This window comes from Triturus cristatus, chromosome 3_2 (assembly GCF_964204655.1).
Source record: "Triturus cristatus chromosome 3_2, aTriCri1.1, whole genome shotgun sequence".
NCBI classification, from domain to species: Eukaryota; Metazoa; Chordata; class Amphibia; order Caudata; family Salamandridae; genus Triturus; species Triturus cristatus.
In genome coordinates, this window is record NC_140584.1 from 1,052,219,634 (window position 1) to 1,052,241,046 (window position 21,413).

The 21,413-nt window shown below is 45.2% G+C and overlaps 1 protein-coding gene across 3 annotated transcripts in view; it reads left to right on the forward strand.

Annotated features, from left to right (window-relative positions):
* LOC146859096 (eosinophil peroxidase-like) overlaps positions 1–21,413 on the forward strand; it is a 306,952-nt gene that overhangs the window by 218,509 nt on the left and 67,030 nt on the right. For all 3 annotated transcript variants that reach the window (XM_085649750.1, XM_085649749.1, XM_085649751.1), the window contains 2 exons: positions 1,852–2,012; positions 6,249–6,507. In XM_085649750.1, coding sequence (XP_085505876.1) covers positions 1,852–2,012; positions 6,249–6,507 — 420 coding nt within the window. The remainder of the gene's footprint in view (positions 1–1,851; positions 2,013–6,248; positions 6,508–21,413) is intronic.

Genomic DNA, 21,413 nt, shown 5'->3' on the forward strand with positions numbered 1-21,413 from the left:
CCATGCCATTCCAGTTTGGACCCAGCCATATGCAAATCAGTCTTGACCCTCCGCCCAATGTGAACAGCTCAGCCCGAACTGTCAGGCCAGGTCCTCTCTGGACTGGAAACAAGCATCCTAGGACTGGTTTCGGGCTTTCAGCCCTCATCAGCCAGGATAGCTTGACTCCAGTGGCTAAAGAACAATGATGGATTCAACCCAGATCTGTGACTGGGGGTGAATGTCTGAAAAGTTTCAGTGCCCCGTCCATCATCTCCTTGTGTTTGCGTAAAGAACATAGCAGGACTGTGGCAAACTCAACCCCAGTGGCGATGCACCCTCAGCATCTTAGCTTGGCAGGTTGGCCCCAGTCTCATGCTGGTTCTCAGGGCAAAGTTCCAGGTTGCAGCAGTCTTTAGGAGGAGTACACCTTGACACCAGCCATGTATCCAGGGCCATGGGGCGAGCACTTGGGGATCAAGACTCACTTCAGCAACTGGGTCAAGGATATGTTCATTTGGAGCTGGTGAGCTGGGAATACAGGAAACAGCATCTTGAAGCTAACAGGAGTTTAGCATTATGAACTGTGGAATCCACTTCTTTGTTATGGGTGCATGAGGGAGAGCAGGTCCAGTCAACAGGCCTCTTCTTAGGTCATAGACAGCAGGTCTAGTCCTCTTCTGACTCTCCACAGGTCCAGAGGTGATCTGAGGAGGGTACTGAGGGTGCCATATTTATGACTACCACCAGCCTCTGGGTGGAGGGAACTCCTGGCCACTCCCTATGCAATGGCTTAGACGTTTCTAGGGTGACCCTATCCATTTGTGTAGCACTTCCTGTGTGGTCTACTACAAACAATCCCAGAGTGACTCTTTCTCCCTAAATCCAACATAGCAGAACATTACGTCCCATGGTCAGAGCTCCCTGTGCCCACCCAGAGGTGTGGCTATAGAAATGGCCAACCCTTCCCTTCTGGTTCTGAGGCAGCTCCCTCTCCTGCAGGGATTGGTTCCAGCTTGACTAGATGGTCAATAATTGGGGGGTTTGACTTAGATGTGAGTTACATCTACCTTAGACTGGGTAGGTCAACTTTTAAGTGCACCTCACTACAGGGGAGCCATCAGTTGCCATGTGACAGTTAAAATACTTAAAAAAAGGCCTTAGAGGCTGTATGCAGGAATTAGCATTATAAGGTGTAATAAAGTAATCCAGTATTTCTCTATGGAAGGAGCCAGCCTTGCCACATTGAAATAGCATTTAGGCCTTTTCACAGTAAGGACATGTGGGACATTAAACTTTCACCTGTCCTAGTTTTAAATACCATGAATTCTGCCTTTATGGGCACTAAGGCCTACCATAGGTAAGACTTATTAGCATTTCAAATTAACGTTTAGGCCCATCAAAACGGCTAATTTTGATAAGTTAAGTTGGCAGTTTAAAAACTGCTTTGCCAGGCGATGGTGGTCGGCCTGGGGTCGGGATTGCTGTATCACTGCAGTGGGTTGCACAATGGGTGCTGCATTCCACTCATGATATTTAACTTACAGGCCCTGGGTGCACTTTGGGTACCATTTCCTAGGGAATTATTGGCAAGTTATATTGCAAATCAGGGATTTGTCAATTTCATCATGTTGAAAGGGGGAGCACAAGCATTTTTCCCCACTGGTTATCAAAGGTACAGTGCACAGAGTTCCATGGCCAGCAAAAACAGTCTAGTTAATAATCCGGGGCAATCCCACGCAAAAGATGGTCAACCCTTGGCCAGTCTGAATTCCACGCAGCCTCACATGTAGAAATAATACTTTGCTCTGAATTAACGTTGTTAAATGACAGGCCTGCTAATTTGTGTGTAATGCTTTTCTTTACATCAAGGTGATCCCAGGACGAGTGTGCAACCAGGCCTCACAGCCCTCCACACACTTTTCATGCGAGAACACAACCGTGTGGCCACTGAAATGCGGGAAATGAACCCTCGATGGACAGGAGAAACTCTCTATCAGGAAGCCAGAAAAGTTGTAGGAGGCATTCTCCAGGTATTCCAAAAAGTACATTTATTTGACTACATTTGAAACCCTGTTGAATTTGTGTTGTTAACACCAAAAACAATCACCTGATATGCGAGCGTAGCACATAAAAAGGGTCTGAACGTAGCAGAGAACTTCTGATTGAATGCCATGGCCTTACTAGGGCTAGTCGTAGTGTCAGACAGTTTTATTCACCCACCTTGCCAGGGTCCCACCAGAGTTGCATTTTGAGGGAAAGCGGCCGGAACAACACGCCCTCAGCAATGCGTGCCCCAACAACACAAGTGCTACCAGGCTTGCCTTAACCACGCATATGCCTTACCACACATTTGTGTGGTTAAGGCATATGCGCGGTCTAGATGTCCGGATTGGGTGGGCCCAGGAAGAGGAAGGATAGGAACAGGATGCAGTGAGGTAAGTGAGACTGGATTTTGTGGAGGTGGGGGGTAGTTTGTAAGGGCTGGGGGTTTGTTTTCAGGGCTGGGGGTCAGGGGAAGTTTTTAGGACTTGGTGGGGGGGGTGTAAGGGACGTTTTTAGAGCTCAGGGAGATCAGGGATGTTTTTAGCGGTCGGGGGTAGGAGGAGGTGGGGGTGAGGTTAGAGTAGATTTGTGCCCTGGGGGCGTTTTAAGGGTCAGAGCGGGGGGCGGGGGGCAGGGGTCGTTCGTTTTAACTACGCATTTGTCTTTGCCATACATGTCTTAACACATATTTTGTTCTAAATGCATGGGTGGTAAAGGCATATACGTGGTTAAGACTGGCATGGTTAAGATCACGTTGAACCAGCATGCATGTTAATGGCATGCATGATCCTGTATAGTCCAGATACTGACCCCGGTGTTAGGTGCACCAGCTTTAGTATCAAACTCAGAAGGTATATTTCACAGAATGATTTGACTGAATTAACTTCTGCAAGAAGTGTGAGGGAGAAGAAGGGAAGCATTTTAAGTATTAACTGGTGCGTTTGTAGTGTAGTATCTGGTTGAATGCCATTAGTAATTGCAGATAAGCAGGACTGACCAACACAGACAACTAAATTGCACATCCACCTTTAAAGCCTGTTGAACTGCAGCTTTCATGGTTGGACAATCCTATTTGTGCCTGAGCCAAAGATCAAACAAAATAATTTCCAAGTGGGGTAGAAGGTCCCCTCGTACAAACACAAGTGCAAAAAATGTGAGTGATCTAGTCTTGAGTAAACTGTAATGGTTAACAATGTCAGTGAAGCAGTGCAGGGTAAACTGTAAACACTGTGAAGCAGTGAGAGTACTCTGTAACAAGGAGTGAACCATTGCTGGTGAAACTGTACTATGGTTTAAAAGAGTGATACACTACTGGTGATACTGTACTGAATTTTAAGAGTGATCTGTCTAATATCGAGAGTGGTTCTGTGCTTGAGATACTATCCTGTACTGTGTAGCAGATAATGTGATTTTGTGCTTGTGATACTGTATTAAGTAACAGTAAAATGTATTGTCTGCTGTTGATTGTGTGCTGGTAATAGTGGGCGTGGTCCTGTGCATGGTGATACGATACTGTGTAACAATGAGAGTAAACCTGAGCTGGTGATACTATTCTGTATATCAATGAGAGTGAGCCTGCACTGGTAATACTATACTGTGTAACAATGAGAGTGAACCTGTGCTGGTGATACTATACTGTATAAGAATGAGAGTGAACCTGCGCTAGTGATACTATACTGTGTAACAATGAGAGTGAACCTGCGCTAGTGATACTATACTGTGTAACAATGAGAGTAAATATGTGCTAGTGATACTATACTGTGTAACAATGAGAGTGAACCTGTCCTAGTGAAACTATACTGTGCAACAATTAAAGTGAGCCTGTGCTGGTGATACTATACTGTGTAACAATGAGAAAGCACCTGTGCTGGTGATACTATACTGTATATCAATAAGAGTGGACCTGTGCTAGTGATACTATACTGTGCAACACTGAAAGTGACCCTGTGCTGGTGATACTGTACTATATAACAATGAGAGTGAGAACCCTTGCGAGTTATATTATACTTTATATCAATGAGAACTAACCTGTGCTAGTGATACTATACTGGGTAACAATGAAAATGAACCTGTACTGGCGACACTGTACTGTATAATAATGAGAGTAAAGCTGTGCTGGTGATACTCTACTGTATAACAATGAGAGTGAACCTGTAGTGGTGATACTATACTGTGTAACAATGAGGGTGAACCTGTGCTGGTGATGCTATACTATGCAACAATGAGAGTGAAAATCTGTGCTAGTGATTCTATACTTTATAACAATGAGAATTACTCTGTGCTAGTGATACTAAACTGTGTAATAATGAGAGTGTTACTGTGCTGGTGATACTATACTGTATAACAATGTGAGTGAGCCTGTGCTAGTGATACTATTGTTGCAGGGATTCTGCTCATGCACAGAACTATGCGCAGGAAACCAGGACCTCAGTGAATTGTGGTGTACCAAAAAACTCACCTCAGTACCCAGAACCCCTATCCGACTAGCATCAGTGTCTCATTCATTCTCCGTATCATCTCGAAGCTACCAATGATTAAACAACCCAGAACAAGCGACTTAGAGTACTCTCAGGAATGGTGGGAATTAGAAACACCTTCTCATTATTATTCTCATATCAGTCCACAACAATAGTAATCAGACACACAATATAGTTTAAAATGTTTATTTTGAACTACGTGCCCTAAGACACAGTACTTTGGCTAACATAAGCAGACAAATGATTAAAAATAAAACCATCAGCATTGCTACAATACCATATAAAATGAAGGGAGAAATCATGTTATAAATGATAGTGTATTATAGTCACCCTCCCTTCATAAGAAAGCTAGTATTATTAAACTATTAGAAGGTCTCTAGGTTTTAATGGGGAACCCCATACCGTAAAGATCAGCTTAGGTGAATCACATCACAGGATCAGCTCTGCTCTGTGTCTGGAAAAGGTCTTCTCCAAAGTGTCGGAATCATGCATGCAAAATGCAATATTAAAGGCACTCGAGTTTCAGAAATTTGCAGCTGTGTGTGTGTTAGAGCGTGGGCCAATCAACATGAATTCAAAAACATACATTGTTATTTGGCCCTGACGGCTTCTGCACACAGTGTTCAGACCAAGGTCGCGGTGCACGTCTAGGGATGTGAACAACAGACGGTTTCACATGTAAAGAAACAGCAAGCAAGCAGTTATCTTATTATAACAGCTACATGCAGTGTCGTGTGCAAAAGCAGCAAAAGTGGCAAGATGGTGTTTTAATTCTAAGACGCTTATGCTGACATAGCAATGTGCGTACCTGGAGCTTCGTCTCCACTACACTATACTGTGCAACAATGAACGTGAGCCTGTGCTAGTGATACTATACTCTATAACAATGAGAGTGAACCTCTGCTGGTGATACTATACTGTCTGACAATGAGAGTAAAGCTGTGCTGGTGATGCTATACTGTATAACAATGAGAGTGAACCTGTAGTGGTGATACTATACTGTGTAACAATGAGACTGAACCGATGTTGGTGATACTATAATGTGTAACAATGCGAGTGAATCTGTGCTGGTGATAGTATTCTGTATCACACAGAGAGTGAACCTGTGCTAGTGATACTATACTGTTTATTAATGAGAGTGAACCTGTAAAGGTGATAGTATACTGTTTATTAGTGAGAGTGATGTTGTGCGTATGATACCATACTCTATAACAATACCAGTCAACATGTAATGGTGATACTATACTTTGTAGCAATGAGAATATACCTGTGCTAGTGATACTATACTTTAAAACAGTGAAAGTGAACCTGTCCTGGTAATACTATACTGTATAACATTGAGAGTGAACCTGTGCTCGTGATACTATACTATTTAACAATGTGAGTGAAAACCTGTGCTAGAGATACTATACTTAATAACAATGAGAATGAACCTGTACTGGCGATACTATACTGTCTAACAATGAGAGTGAAAACCTGTGCTAGTGATACTATACTTTATAACAATGAGAATGAACCTGTACTGGTGATACTACACTGTGTAACAATGTGAGTAAACCTGTGCTGGTGATACAATACTGTCTAACAATGAGAGTAAAGCTGTGCTGGTGATACTATACTGTGTAACAATGAGAGTGAACCTGTAGACACAATGCAGTCTACTATTGGATGAAATCCTGGAATCACTTATTAGCTCTTTGTTTTGTTTTTATTTACAATTTCCTTGTAATATCTGTTTGCTTCCAGGTAATCACCTACAAAGAATACATGCCCCTTTTACTGGGCCCTGAAGCAGCTGGACAAATTATTGGTGCCTACCAGGGATACAACGAGTCAGTGGACCCACGAGTAGCAAACGTGTTCTCCATCGCCCACCCCTTTGCTCATGCCTGCATCCAGCCAACGATCTACCGCCTGGAAGATGGGTACCGCCCGCTGACCGGGGCAGCTTCTGAAGTTCCACTCAACATGACTTTCTTCAACAGCAGGATGATCACGAGTGAAGGTAAGAAAGGACCCCACATTTCTCGCCAAAACATGCCATAGAAGTCCTCCACATGCACAACATACTACAAAGAGATCAGGGACAGAGAGTTGCACTGAAAAGCTACTGGAAGCCTGCCCAACATATGTCCATGGGGAGTCATGAGCAGGTAGTGATGGGTTCATGTGCTGGGGCTAAACCTATCAATTATATTTCATTACCAACTAGGTAATGATGATAACTATGGTAGTGGTGGCACAGCGCTGTTGAATGTGGGTTCCCAAATAAAAACAGGTCCACAGGAATAAAACGTTTCAGAAAGACTGTTGTAGGGGTTGGGAGGCAACTCTCAGAGACTTATCTTACACGGATGCTTCATGTTACTATAATCTTCATTCAGGGGTGACTGTGTCTTGATATAACCTTACAAACACAAACAATGAGCCAAATGTACAGGACGGTGGTAATGAGTGTTCTGCCCAATTGCCTCCAGGAGCTTAGCTGCCCAATTCAGTGCTCAGTATATGGCACAGCTATGTCCATCCCCACCATTGAGCCAGCCAAGCTAAGGCTACCACAAATGGTCATAGTTCAGTGCCCTTTTGACAGACGAGATGCACCATTATGTTTTGCAGAGCCAGCGTCATGAAGAATTGCTCTTTCAAATGCTGGTGAACTGTCATGAGAAGATGATTAAACTGTTGAAATTCTACCTGAATACTAGGGAGACAGTGTGTGTGAGCACTGACTCCTTGCCCCAATTTTGTGGGGTATATTTTCGGAATCCATATTTAATGGCCTAAATACCACCATCCTAGAAAGGCACTTGTGAAAGTTCCACCAGACATTTACTCCCAAAATGCCTCCTCCCAATAGGATGATAAAACAGTGAGTGTTATGTTATTGACCTGCAATAATATTGTGTCCAGAATATCAATCACTAAACTATTTTAAAGGTAAGTATATAAATGGAAGTGTAGATTTACTATATGTTTTTCAAAAGTTTCATTGTTTTTTTTTATAGAACAGCTTTTATTGAATATAAAATGATACAGAACAGGAATACATATTATCTTGTGAACAAAATCAGGTATTGAAAGCACCAGAGTTAAGAACAGTCCCAAATACTATGCTTTGCACCATGAGAGAACATATAATTCATATATATTGCATGTTCTGAGCTGCGTCAAGCAAAACATTATGACAGATGATCAAGAGGGCCAGTCAGTCATGAGCAATGTAACATAGATACACCACATACTCACTATGTGAAAGAAAACAGTAACACTATCCAACCACATCTCCATATCCAAGTCGGGCTCATCATTTAGGAAGAGCAGCTGACACCTACTTTTTGCAAGGGGTCACTGCAGAGTGGGCTACCATATTTGCTCCACTAGCCAGCTTGCCTGTCTGGAGCCTGGCCATGTGTCTGGGGGGGGAACAGCATAGGGGATCCCAGATATGTTTCGGTCTGCTTCCGAGGGGAGGAGGCGATAGAAGGTATTTAGTTGCTCCTGACAGTACATTTGTCATGTGTTCTGTGCAGGCCCATTGTTGTTTTTCCTATGTTAGCATGAGCATGTTGCAGTCTTCACTTTGCTTTGCACACGTTACTATACACATGTATATTGCTTTGTGCCACACTGTACTTTCACACAGCACCTACTATTGTTTTCGCATTCTGTTCTTTTCTGGGATTTAGTCTGAACACCGTAGACAAGGTCAAGCAACAATGCCCCTTGATATTCTGTTTTGGTCAGACTCTAGCAGATAGACATAACACACAAATGCAGCTGTTGTTTGGGGACACGTACTCCATGACATATAGGTATGCACACAGATGCAAACAGACAGACGGGATCGCAACTACACCTGAGATGTAGACCATTCATCTGTGCATGCTAAGGTACGGGGTCCGCTGCTAGCACCCAGAGATATTTATAACTATTCATTCATCAATTGATTCCAATACCACGACGCCCTCATGGCCGGTGCAGGCATTATGGGCAGAATCATGCCCATGTAGTAATTCAACATCAACAAAAGATATGCTGCACTCCAGGATTTTCTTATTCAAAGCTTTTTTAATCACACCACAAGCACCAACGCGTTTCAACTAAAAAGTCTTGATCACAGTAGGTGAGTCCTTCTACCATTTTGCTGTTTTTACAGGCATGCCCACTTGGCTTATAATGCAGCCTTGTGGGATTTGTAGTTTTTACTGTGTCCGTTTAAAAACAATTTCCAAACAAAAAATACCGCAGAATTTCCTAATTGCATCATGTGCATCTTATGACATTTGATCGAGGGTGAATGTTAACACTTATTAATGCATTTGCAGCAAGTTTTCTTGTACATTTATGTGTTATTGTCTATTAATTTCATAATGACAAAAATGTTCAAAGCTTAATATGTAGTACATTGTCCTGTATATTTTGCTGTTCAATATACAACATTAATTCTGGATGGCATATTTATTGTTGTCAAATAGCTAAATCCTAATTTTTGTCTTATTGCCTTTTTATCTCCTCATTTTGAACATTAGGATTTGGCTATTTGACAACAATATATAGACAATAACTCACGTAAATGTACAAGAAAAACTTGGTGGAAATACATGAAGAAATGTACTACTCAACTCTTGGAAGATTTACCTAGGTAACAGAGTAAAAACGTCTTGAAAAACATACAAGCGACTAGATAGTACTACCATCTTCACTAAGGTCACCAGACTCAACAAAGACAGGTAATTTTGACCAGAAGGCCACCGAGTTTCGAGTCTCTATAATTACTCAGCCTGTGTTCACTTCAGTGCAGCATTCATGGTCATGAGATAATGTGATGCCCTAGTATTTAAGAAAAGGGTTCTGCCACGGAAGGCCCAGTTCATGGTAAGCGACTTGTCTTCTGTGTGCCCCACCCCAGAATACATTATTTAGCCTTATGCCACCTAGTGAGTAAGCCAGACATGTTGCTGAATATATAAAGTTCATGGAGCATTTGTAGAACCTGCACAGTTAGATCTTTCAAGAAAATCAATATATCGTCAGCATATTGTGAGACAATGTGTAGGGAGTCTCTTACTCAATCCTCCACTGCCCCACCTGACTACCCTGTAGATACGCTAACAGTTCCACTACAGACGCCAACAGAAGAGGTGACAAAATACACCCCTGGTGAGTGCCTTGCTCCAATGACAACTCTCAAAGGCAATCCTGTCCATTCGGATCATTGCTAATGATTTTGTAGTTAGTAATTCTATCCATTTCAGAAGAGTGGGGCTGAATTTGTCTCCCTCAGCCACCCAAAACACAAAGTCCCAACCCACTGTATCAAACACCCCCTCTATGTCTATAGAGGCTACAGACATGTCATTTTTGGAATTGTGTAGAAAGTGCTGTACATTTGCTAAATAATGTAAATTGTGTTTCATCTGTAAATGAACCCTCACTGCCCCAGATTTGGCAGTTCTGTATTCACACACAATATCTGCTTCTCAATGGCCCCTCTCAGAATTTTGGAGTCAAATGGGACAGTGGTATTTGAGACCTATAATGCAATGGCCTTTCCAGTGCTTGAGGACCATGACATTGGAGGCCGCCTTCTTGGGGTCAGTGAAGCAGCTCCTCTCCTGAGTTTTGGCACATACCTCTAATAGTTTGTCCGATAACAATCTGATGTACGCCTTATAAAACCCCACCGAGGGTCCATCTATACCCAGGGTCTTCCCAAGTTCCTTTTTCTCTGGAGTGAGCTTTTAGTTTATATAGATCTCAACTTTATTCCTCCTTGCATCTCCCGATTATGATCAGAATTAGGGTTGGTCACTTTTTGCTTTCTCTTTTGAACGGCCAAGTAAACATCCTCCAGCCCTGTACACAATGTCAGTTGGAATGTTGTGTACGGAAATCTGTCCTGGTTCATACAGAAATTATTGTAGTTTGGATTTTTATCTAACAGGTGTTCATGTAATTATAGCCTTGGTATTACTTCTCTATCCAGGGCGTTCGTCTTCCTCTTGGTCTCATTTATATATGCCTGCAAATATTTGCTGTCCTCGGTAGGGCTTTCATTGTATTCTATTCCGTTGCCCTGTTAGAGGCTGTGTCCCAATTGTAAAATATTAATCAAGTGTCTGTGGTGAGTCTTCACAGAAATTCACATCTTGTATGGTCTCACCCTTAACTTCCAGTTCAGCACTCTTGTGATAACATTATATCAGATGTGCAAGAGGCAATGTGGAGAGGGGTCAAGCAACATTCTACACAGGTAATGGGAGTCAAACCAGTGATCTTGCCAATAACACTTAAGAAGGAAACCAATCTGCTAAGATTTAGAAAGGGTTTAAATATCTGGGTTTTTAAATGTTGATCCCTGGCAACTCGTTTAGTCCTCTCTGTCTGAAGGTAGCATCTAGACACCTCTGGGTATGTAGCGCTCTATAAAGTCTTCATTTCATTTAATTTAATATGCAGTCAAAAAGACACAAAGATATAAATAATTTTACTGTATCAACTGTGCAGGTTGGAGAAAAAGTAGATCTACTTGGGGGAGATGTTCCCCCAACACATCTGCTAAATCCTGTCTCAATCAATCAATCAATCAATCATAACATTTGTATAGCGCGCTACTCACCCGGAGGGTCTCAAGGCGCTTGGGGTAGGGGGGGGGTCCGCTACTGCTCGAACAGCCAGGTCTTGAGTTGCTTCCTGAAGGAGAGGTGGTCTGAGGTCAGGCGGAGGTGGATGGGGAGGGAGTTCCAAGTCTTGGCTACCAGGTAGGAGAAGGATCTTCCTCCCGTGGTGGCTCTTCGGATGCGTGGGACGGAGGCGAGGGCGAGGCTGGTCGATCGTAGCTGGCGAGTGGGAGTGTAGAAGGTCAGGCGGTTGTTAAGGTACCTGGGTCCCAGGTTGTGGAGGGCTTTGTGTGCGTGGGTGAGGAGTCGGAACGTGATCCTTTTGCTGACGGGGAGCCAGTGCAGGTCTCTCAGGTGTACGGAGATGTGGCTGTGTCGGGGGATGTCCAGGATGAGTCGTGCTGAGGCGTTCTGGATGTGTTGGAGTCTTTTCTGCAGTTTGGCTGTGGTTCCGACGTAGAGGGTGTTTCCGTAGTCCAGTCGGCTGGTGACGAGTGCCTGGGTGACCGTCTTCCTGGTGTCGGTGGGGATCCATCGGAAGATCTTTCGGAGCATGCGTAGGATGTTGAAGCATGATGAAGAGACGGCGGTGACTTGTCTGGTCATCGAGAGGGAGGAGTCCAGGATGAAGCCCAGGTTGCGCGCGTGGTCCTTTGGTTTGGGTGCGCTGCCCAGGGCTGGGGGCCACCAGGAGTCGTCCCAGGCGGAGGGTGATGATCCCAGGATGAGGACTTCCATCTTGTCTGAATTCAGTTTCAGGCGGCTGTTCTTCATCTACTCGGCTACGTCTTTCATCCCTTCGTGTAGGTTGGTTCTGGTGGTGGCAGGGTTGTTGGTGAGGGAGAGGATCAGCTGGGTGTCGTCGGCGTAGGAGATGATGTTGAGGTTGTGCTGGCATGCGATGGACGCGAGGGGGCTCACGTAGATGTTGAAGAGGGTGGGGCTGAGAGATGATCCTTGTGGTACGCCGCAGATGACTTCGGTGGCTTCGGATCTGAACGGGGGGAGGCGGACTCTCTGGGTTCTTCCAGTGAGGAACGAGATGATGCATTCCAGTGCCTTCTCTTGGATTCCGATGTTGTTGAGGCGCTGCACTAGGGTGTGGTGGCAGACAGTGTCGAACGCTGCGGAGAGGTCCAGGAGGATGAGGGCCGCTGTTTCCCCGTTGTCGAGTAGGGCTCGGATGTCGTCAGTGGCTGCGATGAGGGCGGTCTCGGTGCTGTGGTTGGCTCGGAAACCGGATTGCGAGTGGTCGAGGGATCCATTCGTCTCGAGGAAGGCGGCCAGCTGCCTGTTGACGGTCTTCTCGATGACTTTGGCAGGAAAAGGGAGGAGCGAGATGGGGCGGTAGTTTTTGAGGTCGGTGGGGTCCGCTGATGGTTTCTTCAGTAGGGCGTTGAGTTCGGCATGCTTCCAGCTCTCCAGGAAGGTGGCGGTGTTGAAGGAGCAGTTGATGATGTCCCGGAGATGGGGTGCGATGACGGAGTCGGCCTTGTTGAAGACGTGGTGGGGGCAAGGGTCGGTTGGTGATCCGGAGTGGATGGTGTTCATCGTGCGGATGGTGTCTTCGGTGCTGATCGGTTTCCAGGCATGGAGGGTGGTAGTGGGGGGCATCAGTTCGGTGGTAGAGTGCGTGGGCTGTGTGCTGAAGCTGTTGTGTATGTCTGCGATCTTGCTGTGGAAGAACGAGGTGAGTGAGTTGCAGAGGTCTTGCGAGGGAGTGATGTCGTTGTTTCCGGCGCTGGGGTTGGAGAGCTCTTTGTTGATGCTGAAGAGTTCCTTGCTGTTGTGGGCGTTGTTGTCTAGTCGTTCCTTGAATGCTGTCTTCTTGGTGGTGTGGATCAGCTGGTGGTGTTTGCGGGTGGCGTGCTTGAGGGTGGTCATGTTGTCTGTAGTCGGGTCGTTGCGCCAAGCTTTCTCGAGGGTGCGGCAGTTCCTCTTGGAGCTCTTGAGTTCATCGGTGAACCAGGGGGCTTTCTTGCTGCCGGGTCTGCTGGGGGGGTCTTCAGTGGAGCCAGGTCATCTGTGCAGATGGTGATCCACTGTGTGAGGTTGTCGGCTGCTTGGCTGGGGTCTGTTGATCTGGCGGGGGTGATCTGGGTCAGGGATGTGGTGAGCTGGTCGGAGGTGATCTTGTTCCAGCTCCTGCGGGGAACCTGTTGTGGGTGGTGGTGGGTCGTGGTCTTTCGGAAGCTGAAGTGGACGCAGCTGTGGTCTGTCCAGTGAAGTCCGGTGGCGTGGCTGAAGGAGATGTACTTGCTGGATGAGAAGACGGGGTCAAGCGTGTGTCCGGCGTAGTGGGTGGGGGTGGTCACCAGTTGCTTGAGTCCAAGGTTGGCGAGGTTGTCCAGCAGGGTGGTGGTGTTGCTGTCATTGTTGTTTTCCAGGTGGAAGTTGAGGTCCCCTAGGAGGATGTAGTCGGCGGAGGGGAGGGCGTGCAGGCTGATGAAGTCTGCGATGTCTTTGCTGAAGTGTGTGCGGGGTTCAGGGGGTCTGTAGATGAGGGTGCCTCTAAGGGTGGTCTTGGGGTCGGTGTGGATCTGGAAGTGCAGGTGTTCGGCGGCTGTGAGGGTGTCGTCTGTGTTGGTCGTGATGCGGATGGTGTTTCTGTGGACGATGGCGATGCCTCCTCCGGTCTGGTTGACGGGGTCCCTCCGGGTGATCTTGTAACCGTCCGGGATGGCGATGGCGATGTCGGGCGCTGAGGAGGCGTTCATCCAGGTTTCCGTGAGGAAGGCGACGTCTGGAGATGTGGTGTCGAGCAGGTTCCAGAGTTCTATGGCGTGTCTGTGGACGGAGCGGGTGTTGAGCAGGATGCACTTCAGGTGGTTGCTGCTGGGGGTCGGCTTGGCGGGTGCCGCGCAGGTCCGGAGGCGGGTGAACTTGCAGGTTCGGCAGGTGAAGGGTCTGTGGGTGCATCTCGGGGTGGCTTGGTAGTAGCCGGTGCTCCGGCCGGTGTTGAGTGCGTTGAGGGTTGCGGCGTCGTACGTTCGGCGGGTGGGCTGGAATCTGCGGGGGCCAGGGGTCCTGGCGCTGGGCGCGGTCCAGGCATGGACGGGCGCAGACGGGCTTGCCTTTGGCGCACAATCGGCGCACCCGCTGCGCGTGAATGCTGCGCGCACGCGTGGTCTCCATATAAGGCGAAGTGGTAGGGGGGGGCCAGCTGGGAGGCGGGAGCGGGGAGGGCACAGAAGAAAAGGGTGCGGGGCCGCGATGTACGGCGGCGGGGAGCGGGGGTCACAGGGAACAGGGGCTAAAATGCAACAGAAAAATACACGGAGCAAAAAACAGGGGCAATACAGGCAACAAGTGGAGAAAATAAACACAGGGCACAGCACTTAGTGGAAAACGGCAACGGCAACGATCAGCAGCGAGCGAGGGAGCTGGCACACAGACACAGCTGGAGGGCCGTGCGGCGCGGGGGTGTCCTGAGGACAGGTCACACTCACCTGCACCGCACGGTCTCCATATAAGGACGAGTGGGAGGGAGGGGCAGCTGGGAGGCGTCACATTAAAGAAGTGCGTGTACTCGGTTCTGGACACTACCTTCTCATTAAGAATACTGACGTCCATAGTTGTGTTTATGTTTCCATTTTGTCTGCCTATCATCTCTCTTAGCTGAGTGGACGTCCTGGTGACAGCACCGATTTTAAGGAGTAACCTAACCTTCTCACAATATGTTGCACAATTAAAGTCCAAGAAATCCTTGTCTGAGACGCTAGGCACATAGGGCCCGATTCACAGAACTAATTTAAGACAAAATCCTAAACTTACTACTTTTGGTATTCACAGAAGTTAGGATTTTGTCTTAAGTTTGTCTTCAGACAAACTTAAGACAGACTTAAGACAGACTTAAGACAAACTTAACACAGACTTAAGACAGACTTAAGACAGACGTAAGTTAGGATTTTGTCTTAAGTTTGTCTTAAGTCTGTCTTAAGTCTGTCTTAAGTCTGTCTTAAGTTTGTCTTAAGACAAACTTAAGACAAAATCCTAACTTCTGTGAATACCAAAAGTAGTAAATTTAGGATTTTGTCTTAAGTTAGTTCTGTGAATCGCCCCCTAAGTCATTGATCAGGCAAAGGCAAATGCTCAGTGGCACTCCTGTGTGTCCTGTACTGCTTGAAGTTTTCTAAAGGGGTTCCAAAATGGAATTGCACACTGCAACTACAGTCGAATACAAAAAAGAAAAGTGAAGTCCCCCCTCTATTTCTGTACCAATTTATCATGTTCTACAGCATTCCGGTGCGTATTCTGCAGGAGTGCGTTAATAACACTGTCTCTTTTTCTATCATTTTTAAGCCCTTCTGTTCCATGTAATGACACTCACCCAACCTGTCATCTAATGCGTGTGCAAAAGATAATACAATCAATGCCTATTCATAGTGCTCCACAGTAGTGCGTCGCTGTTGTATCTGTTCAACTCCCGTATGTTTTTCCAGACCTGTCACACCTATGTCGGTAAATTGAAAATCATGTACACTATCCCCCCTCCCAGGGAACAGTAATCTTTCAAATTGCTTGACAGTTAGTCATTATTGTTTGAATACAGTTCCAGCTCTTTAAACCTGCCCTCCATACTTGCATCTTATGACAATTCTAATTCAAAATCCCACACAAAAACAACAACCTCTCTAAAGGTAGGGGGGAGGGGGTCAGAGTACACTGGCGTCATGCCCCCCCTGTCTTAAAGGACTGCCAAGGGGCGCCCTCAGCTCCTCTTTCCCTCTGGCCATCCAAAATGAGAAATCAGTACCTTTCATGTGCCATGTTTATTTTTCAACTTGCAGTTTTACATCAGTATTCACTACCACTCTGCTAGTCGCAGTATGAACATCTTTAATTCCGGCTCCTCTGCTGGATGAGTTGTCTGTCAAGACCTTCCCCATCACCAGCCGCTTCACGAAGATGGTGAGGTATTTCTCAGCTATATATTAAATCCCATCCCTGGGTTTGTGAAGAATTTAACACAATAATCTTTAAGTACTTTCAAGTTGGTGGGAAAGAACAACATATACATGTGTCCCTCTTTGCTGCGACATCTTTTACCTGCTTCAAATGAGCTGTGTTCTTGCTGCAGTAGTTGGGTGTTATCAGGAAAAAATTGTATACTCTGAATGTGTTGGCTGCAGATGCACATGCTTTGCATACTTTTGCCTTCTAATGTTGGGACCCACTGCTAAACATTTTCATGAGAACTTTTTGCTGGAAACGTTGAAACGGAAAGGATTACCTAAACCGTTCAGGAGTTGAACGGCTCATGGGCACTTGCAGCATGGCAGAAAACCTGGACACAAGCTTGATTTGATAATTTTCAAGACAGGGATGCCTCTCCTCAGTGGCCGTTCACATTGAACATGCACAATAGAAAGGGATAAAAAAGGATTATGCTACTTATCCTGTAAGCATCTATTTGTAGCGTGTAGTGCTGCAGATTCACACGCTATGCATACTTTTGCCATCTAGTGTTGGGCCAGGACTTTGCAAGTTGTTTTTCTCAAGGGAGCTTTATGATTGGCGTCCTGCATTGTCTCTCCTCTCCCTCGAGGTATCATGCATGTCAAGCTCTTTGCACCTCAGAAAGTTTTTTTACTCCATCGGGCTCGGACGGACTACGTCAAAACTGTTCAGAATTTGATGCCACACGGCATACGAACATAGACAACCATCAAGAATGATCGTCTCTGGGTGATGGAGACGAAGAAAGAACTTTTCAGAAGGTGCCCTCGGTGCAGAGCGAAGTATTCGTACTCCGACACACACAATGTTGTAATGTGTGCCTCTCTCAAGAGCACAGGGAAGCTAGTGCATTGTTCAAAAATAAAAAGGCTCTTCGAACTCGACGGCATCAATGCCTCGTGCACACAATGGAACACACAGTTGAGTTCAGCCACGATAGTGAAGTAGACAGTGAGGCCAGCGCTCCAACAGGAGGAGGAATGGTCATAGCTAGCCCACACTACTCTGCTTGCGAGACATCTTCTGAGGAAGAACATGCTCTGGTACAACTCAATCACTGGTGCTGATCACGGACTCAGGACAAAGACGATGCCATGTACCCTGAGTACTACTAACCCCCACGTAAAGAAGATATTACACTCTCCACCACCAATACCCCGACATAGTGCGCCACAACTTTTGCGTTCAGGCCAACACAATGTCCAAGCCTTGGAGCCGAGAAAGGACTAGAGTATTCTCAAGCCTGATCGGGTGCGGACAAAAGCAAAGGGAAGGTTCCAAGATGCTGCCAGCACCAAAAAATACATCAGCACCGAGCAAGCCTTCAACAACAAGGCATCATTTGGAACCAACAAAAATATCGGAATTGAGCAGTTAAAAAAAACATGAATCAGAGGAAAAAAACATTTGGAATCAAGGGGAACGAATTTTAAAACTTCGGTACCGAGTTCAGAAAAACACCACAAACACTCTTCTAAACAGAAGAAAATTCATGATGCACTATTTCAAAACATGAAATTATTTTGAAAAGCACGTCATCAGCACACAAGAAACAGAAGACACAAAAAACTAAACCCACTCAAAAATAAGGGGTAGTATTTGAGGGACTGCAACATTTCATGCAACAAAAAAGGAAAGAGACTGCAAAAAGAAAGACATAAGAGGAACAACTTCCTCAGCCCCCACAAAAAATTGTAGCACAAGAAACTAGGGCAACAATCCCCCTCATTTTTAGTGTTCCTGCTTCGCCTCAAACTCTTCCGCCCTCTCCACAAGTAGAAGAAGAAGGAGAAGTACAGGACACTGATTCCCAGTTTAAACAACATGCTGATGATACATCTGACCCATTAGAAGATTATGATGTGGTTCTATCAGATACTGATATGGAACCAACAATACCTGCTAAACATTCTCCCCTGATGACACATCATCATATTATAGCGTCATACAAAGAGCTGCTAAATATCATAAGCTCCCAATGCATTCACCTGAGAAAGAAAATGCATACATATAGAACATACGGTACAATCCATCCCATTCTCCTCAACTTATTCATGGAACCTTTAGCAGACTCCTTAGCATCCTCCAACATTCGTTACCACAAGTATGCTGATGATACACAACTGTACTTGAAAATCTCCTCTCCTGATGACCTCAATACCCTCAACATTATTCTACAGAATACTCAGAACTGGCTTGTGCTCAACCATCTCAAACCTAATACCACCAAAATGGAATTCCTCCTCCTTACCCCACCCAAACACAATCTGAAGATCAACCTTTGGATGAAACATCTAACTGCTCTCAATTGTACTCCTCACTTTGTAGACTCTGCGAGATCTCTGGGAATTATACTAGACAAACATCTGCACAAGCAGAAACACATCAGCAACGCCACCAAAGGAGCAAACTACCAGATGAGCATTTTCTTTCTCCCTCAGGATGATCTTAAATCAGCGGCCCATGCCCTAGTCATCCCGAGACTTGATTACGGAAGTGCCATGCTCACTGGCCTTCCCAGGTACAAACTGGCCCCTTTATGGGCCTCCCTTAATGCTGCACCAGACTCGTCACCGGAACAAAAAGAAACAATCACATCTCCCCTGACCTGAAATCCCTAAACTGGCTCCGGTATGAAGCATGAATTCATCTAAAAATCACTTGCATGACCCATAAAGAACTACATTTCAACCCCACAAGATGCCTTGCATAAAATCTGGAACTATCGAGCGGATGTAGGACATTGTTTATCAACAGCTCCATGCTACTGAAAACACAGATTTCTCACAAGAAGAAAACGTGCGACTGAGCTTTCGCAGGCATCGCAAGGAAAATCTGGAATGCTCTTCCAAAGGAAGTCCGTCTGATTCACTCCACTGCCTCCTTCAAATCAGGGGTGAAATCATTCCTGATGTCTAAATAGTTAGACTAAAAGTCATCACCATACTATTTATCAATTGAACTTACCTGTTGAACTCCTGTTTTGTTTATCAAAACCACCTCCATCTGGTCGCCTAAAGAGATGGCGCTCCTAGATTTTGACACTCTTCTATGTTTATATTTTATGTTGTAAATTCACTGTATTACTTTTTTAATTTTACAGAGTTTTATATAGCGCGAACTTGACCCAAATCGGGTATCAGAGCGATTTACATAGTACCAGTTGCATTACATGAGGACACATTCATTTTTGTTAGGCACGGGGAGATTAAGTGATTTGCCCAGAATCACAGGATGTTCAGCATCATTGCTGAGACTCGAACCCAGTCCCCCAGATTCGAGGTCGACCGCCCTAGCCCTTAGGCCAACTCCTCTCCCCATTACTGTCTTTTACCGATGCTCAGAAGACATGCATGGCTACACATTTCGGGGTTCAAACCTGAAGTACAACAGCATATTTTAAATCTGTCTGTTGATGGGAAACATCTTTTTTGTCCAGCAGTGGACACACAACTGGAAAAGATAAAAAAGACACTTACACAGCTAAAGCAATAGATGCTTTACAGATCACAATACAAAGACTACAGCCATTTCAGAAGTACCAAGGTAGAGGATATGCAAAACCTCTACCGCAGAAAGTACTTCCTACCAGCGTCAACAGCAACAATACAGGGGCGTGGTTATTTTCGTGGAGGTTACAAAAATAATAAAGGCAGAGAAAGAGGCACATTCAACAAGGGCAGCTACACCCCAGAACAAAAAGACTTACTTACACTTCCACCCAAACACAACACCTGTCAGGGGAAGGTTACAACAATTCCATATGTTGTGGCAAAACATTATATCAGACCAATGGGCATCAGAAATTGTCAAAAAAGGATACTTCCTAGAATTACTACTACAACCACCAAATATTCCACCAAAGAACCAGGCATTAAATCCACAACATATATGCCCGCTCAAAGAAGTACATAAAGAACAATTATTGGACAGAATGCAGAACAATATCATACATTCACCCCAGTACAGAGATCTGGGCCTAAATCCATAGTTTTTTTGCTCACCATGCCATTCCAGTTTGGACCCAGCTATCTGCACATCAGTCTTGACCCTGCGCCCAATGGGAAAAGTAGCATGCTTGTTTCCGGTCCAGGGACGACCTGTCTTGGTAGTTCGGGCTGGACTGTTCCCATGAGGCACAGGTTCAAGATTGATTTGCATATGGCCAGGTCTAAACTGGGGTGGCATGGTGAGCAAAAGAATGATGGATTTAACCCAGATCTCTTCACTGGGGGTGAATGTTTTGATTTGTACTGCATTCCTTCCATCCATTGTGTGTCTTTTACTTCCTGCCCAAAAAAGAAGTAAAGGCATTACTACAAAAAAGGTCCATTGAGATAGTCCCACACAAATACAAAAACAAAGAAGTGTACTCCCTTTCCTTTTTAATACCAAAGAAAGAAGGAACCCTAAGACCCATTCTGGTCCTACGGCCACTTAATCACTACAGTCAGAACATTTTCACACGGTCACACTACAAGACGTAATACCACTATTTCAAAACGGCATGTTCATGACTGTATTAGACCTGAAGGATGCATACTTCCACCTTCCAATTCATCCACCACACAGAAGATTGCTAAAACATTTGTGGTAGGTGGACAGCATTATCAATTCTAAGTACTACCCTTTGGAGTAACAACAGCCCAAGGGTATTCAAAAAATGTCTAGCTGTAGTAGCAGCAAAACTCAGAAGAGAAATATTTAATGTGTTTCCCTATTTTGACAATTGGCTGATCAAGAGTCCAAACAAATACAGATGTCTATCAGACACTCAAAATACAATAAATCGACCACATCAATTGGGTTTCTCCATAAATGTGACAAAATCACATCTCCAACCATCCCAAATTCAAATTCAACCTTATCTGGGGTCAATTCTCAATGCCATCTCATGTACAGCTTACCCCAATCCTGAAAGGGTTCAAAATCTCCAGAACCAGCTCGATCTTTTTCAACCACATTATAATCTAACAGTGAAAATAATAACAAGAGTACTAGGGATGATGGCATCTTGCACAGCAATAGTGCTCGCTCACACATTAGCATTTCAATGGTCACAAGCGGGAGGGAACTAAAGTTGGTTTCACCCATGGTGCATCAGGCTCCATTATGGTGGAACAATGCAAACATTATAATAGGGAGAGGCTTCAAAGATCCAATCCGCCAAATACCAATAACAACCGATGCATCACTTCTGGGATGGGGAGCTCCTATGAAGGACATTGTAGTTCAGGACACTGTACAACACAACAGAAGTTGCTATACATCAAAATGTTGGAACTGCTAGCCATTTTGACGGCTGTCAAATCATTTCTCCCAAATATAG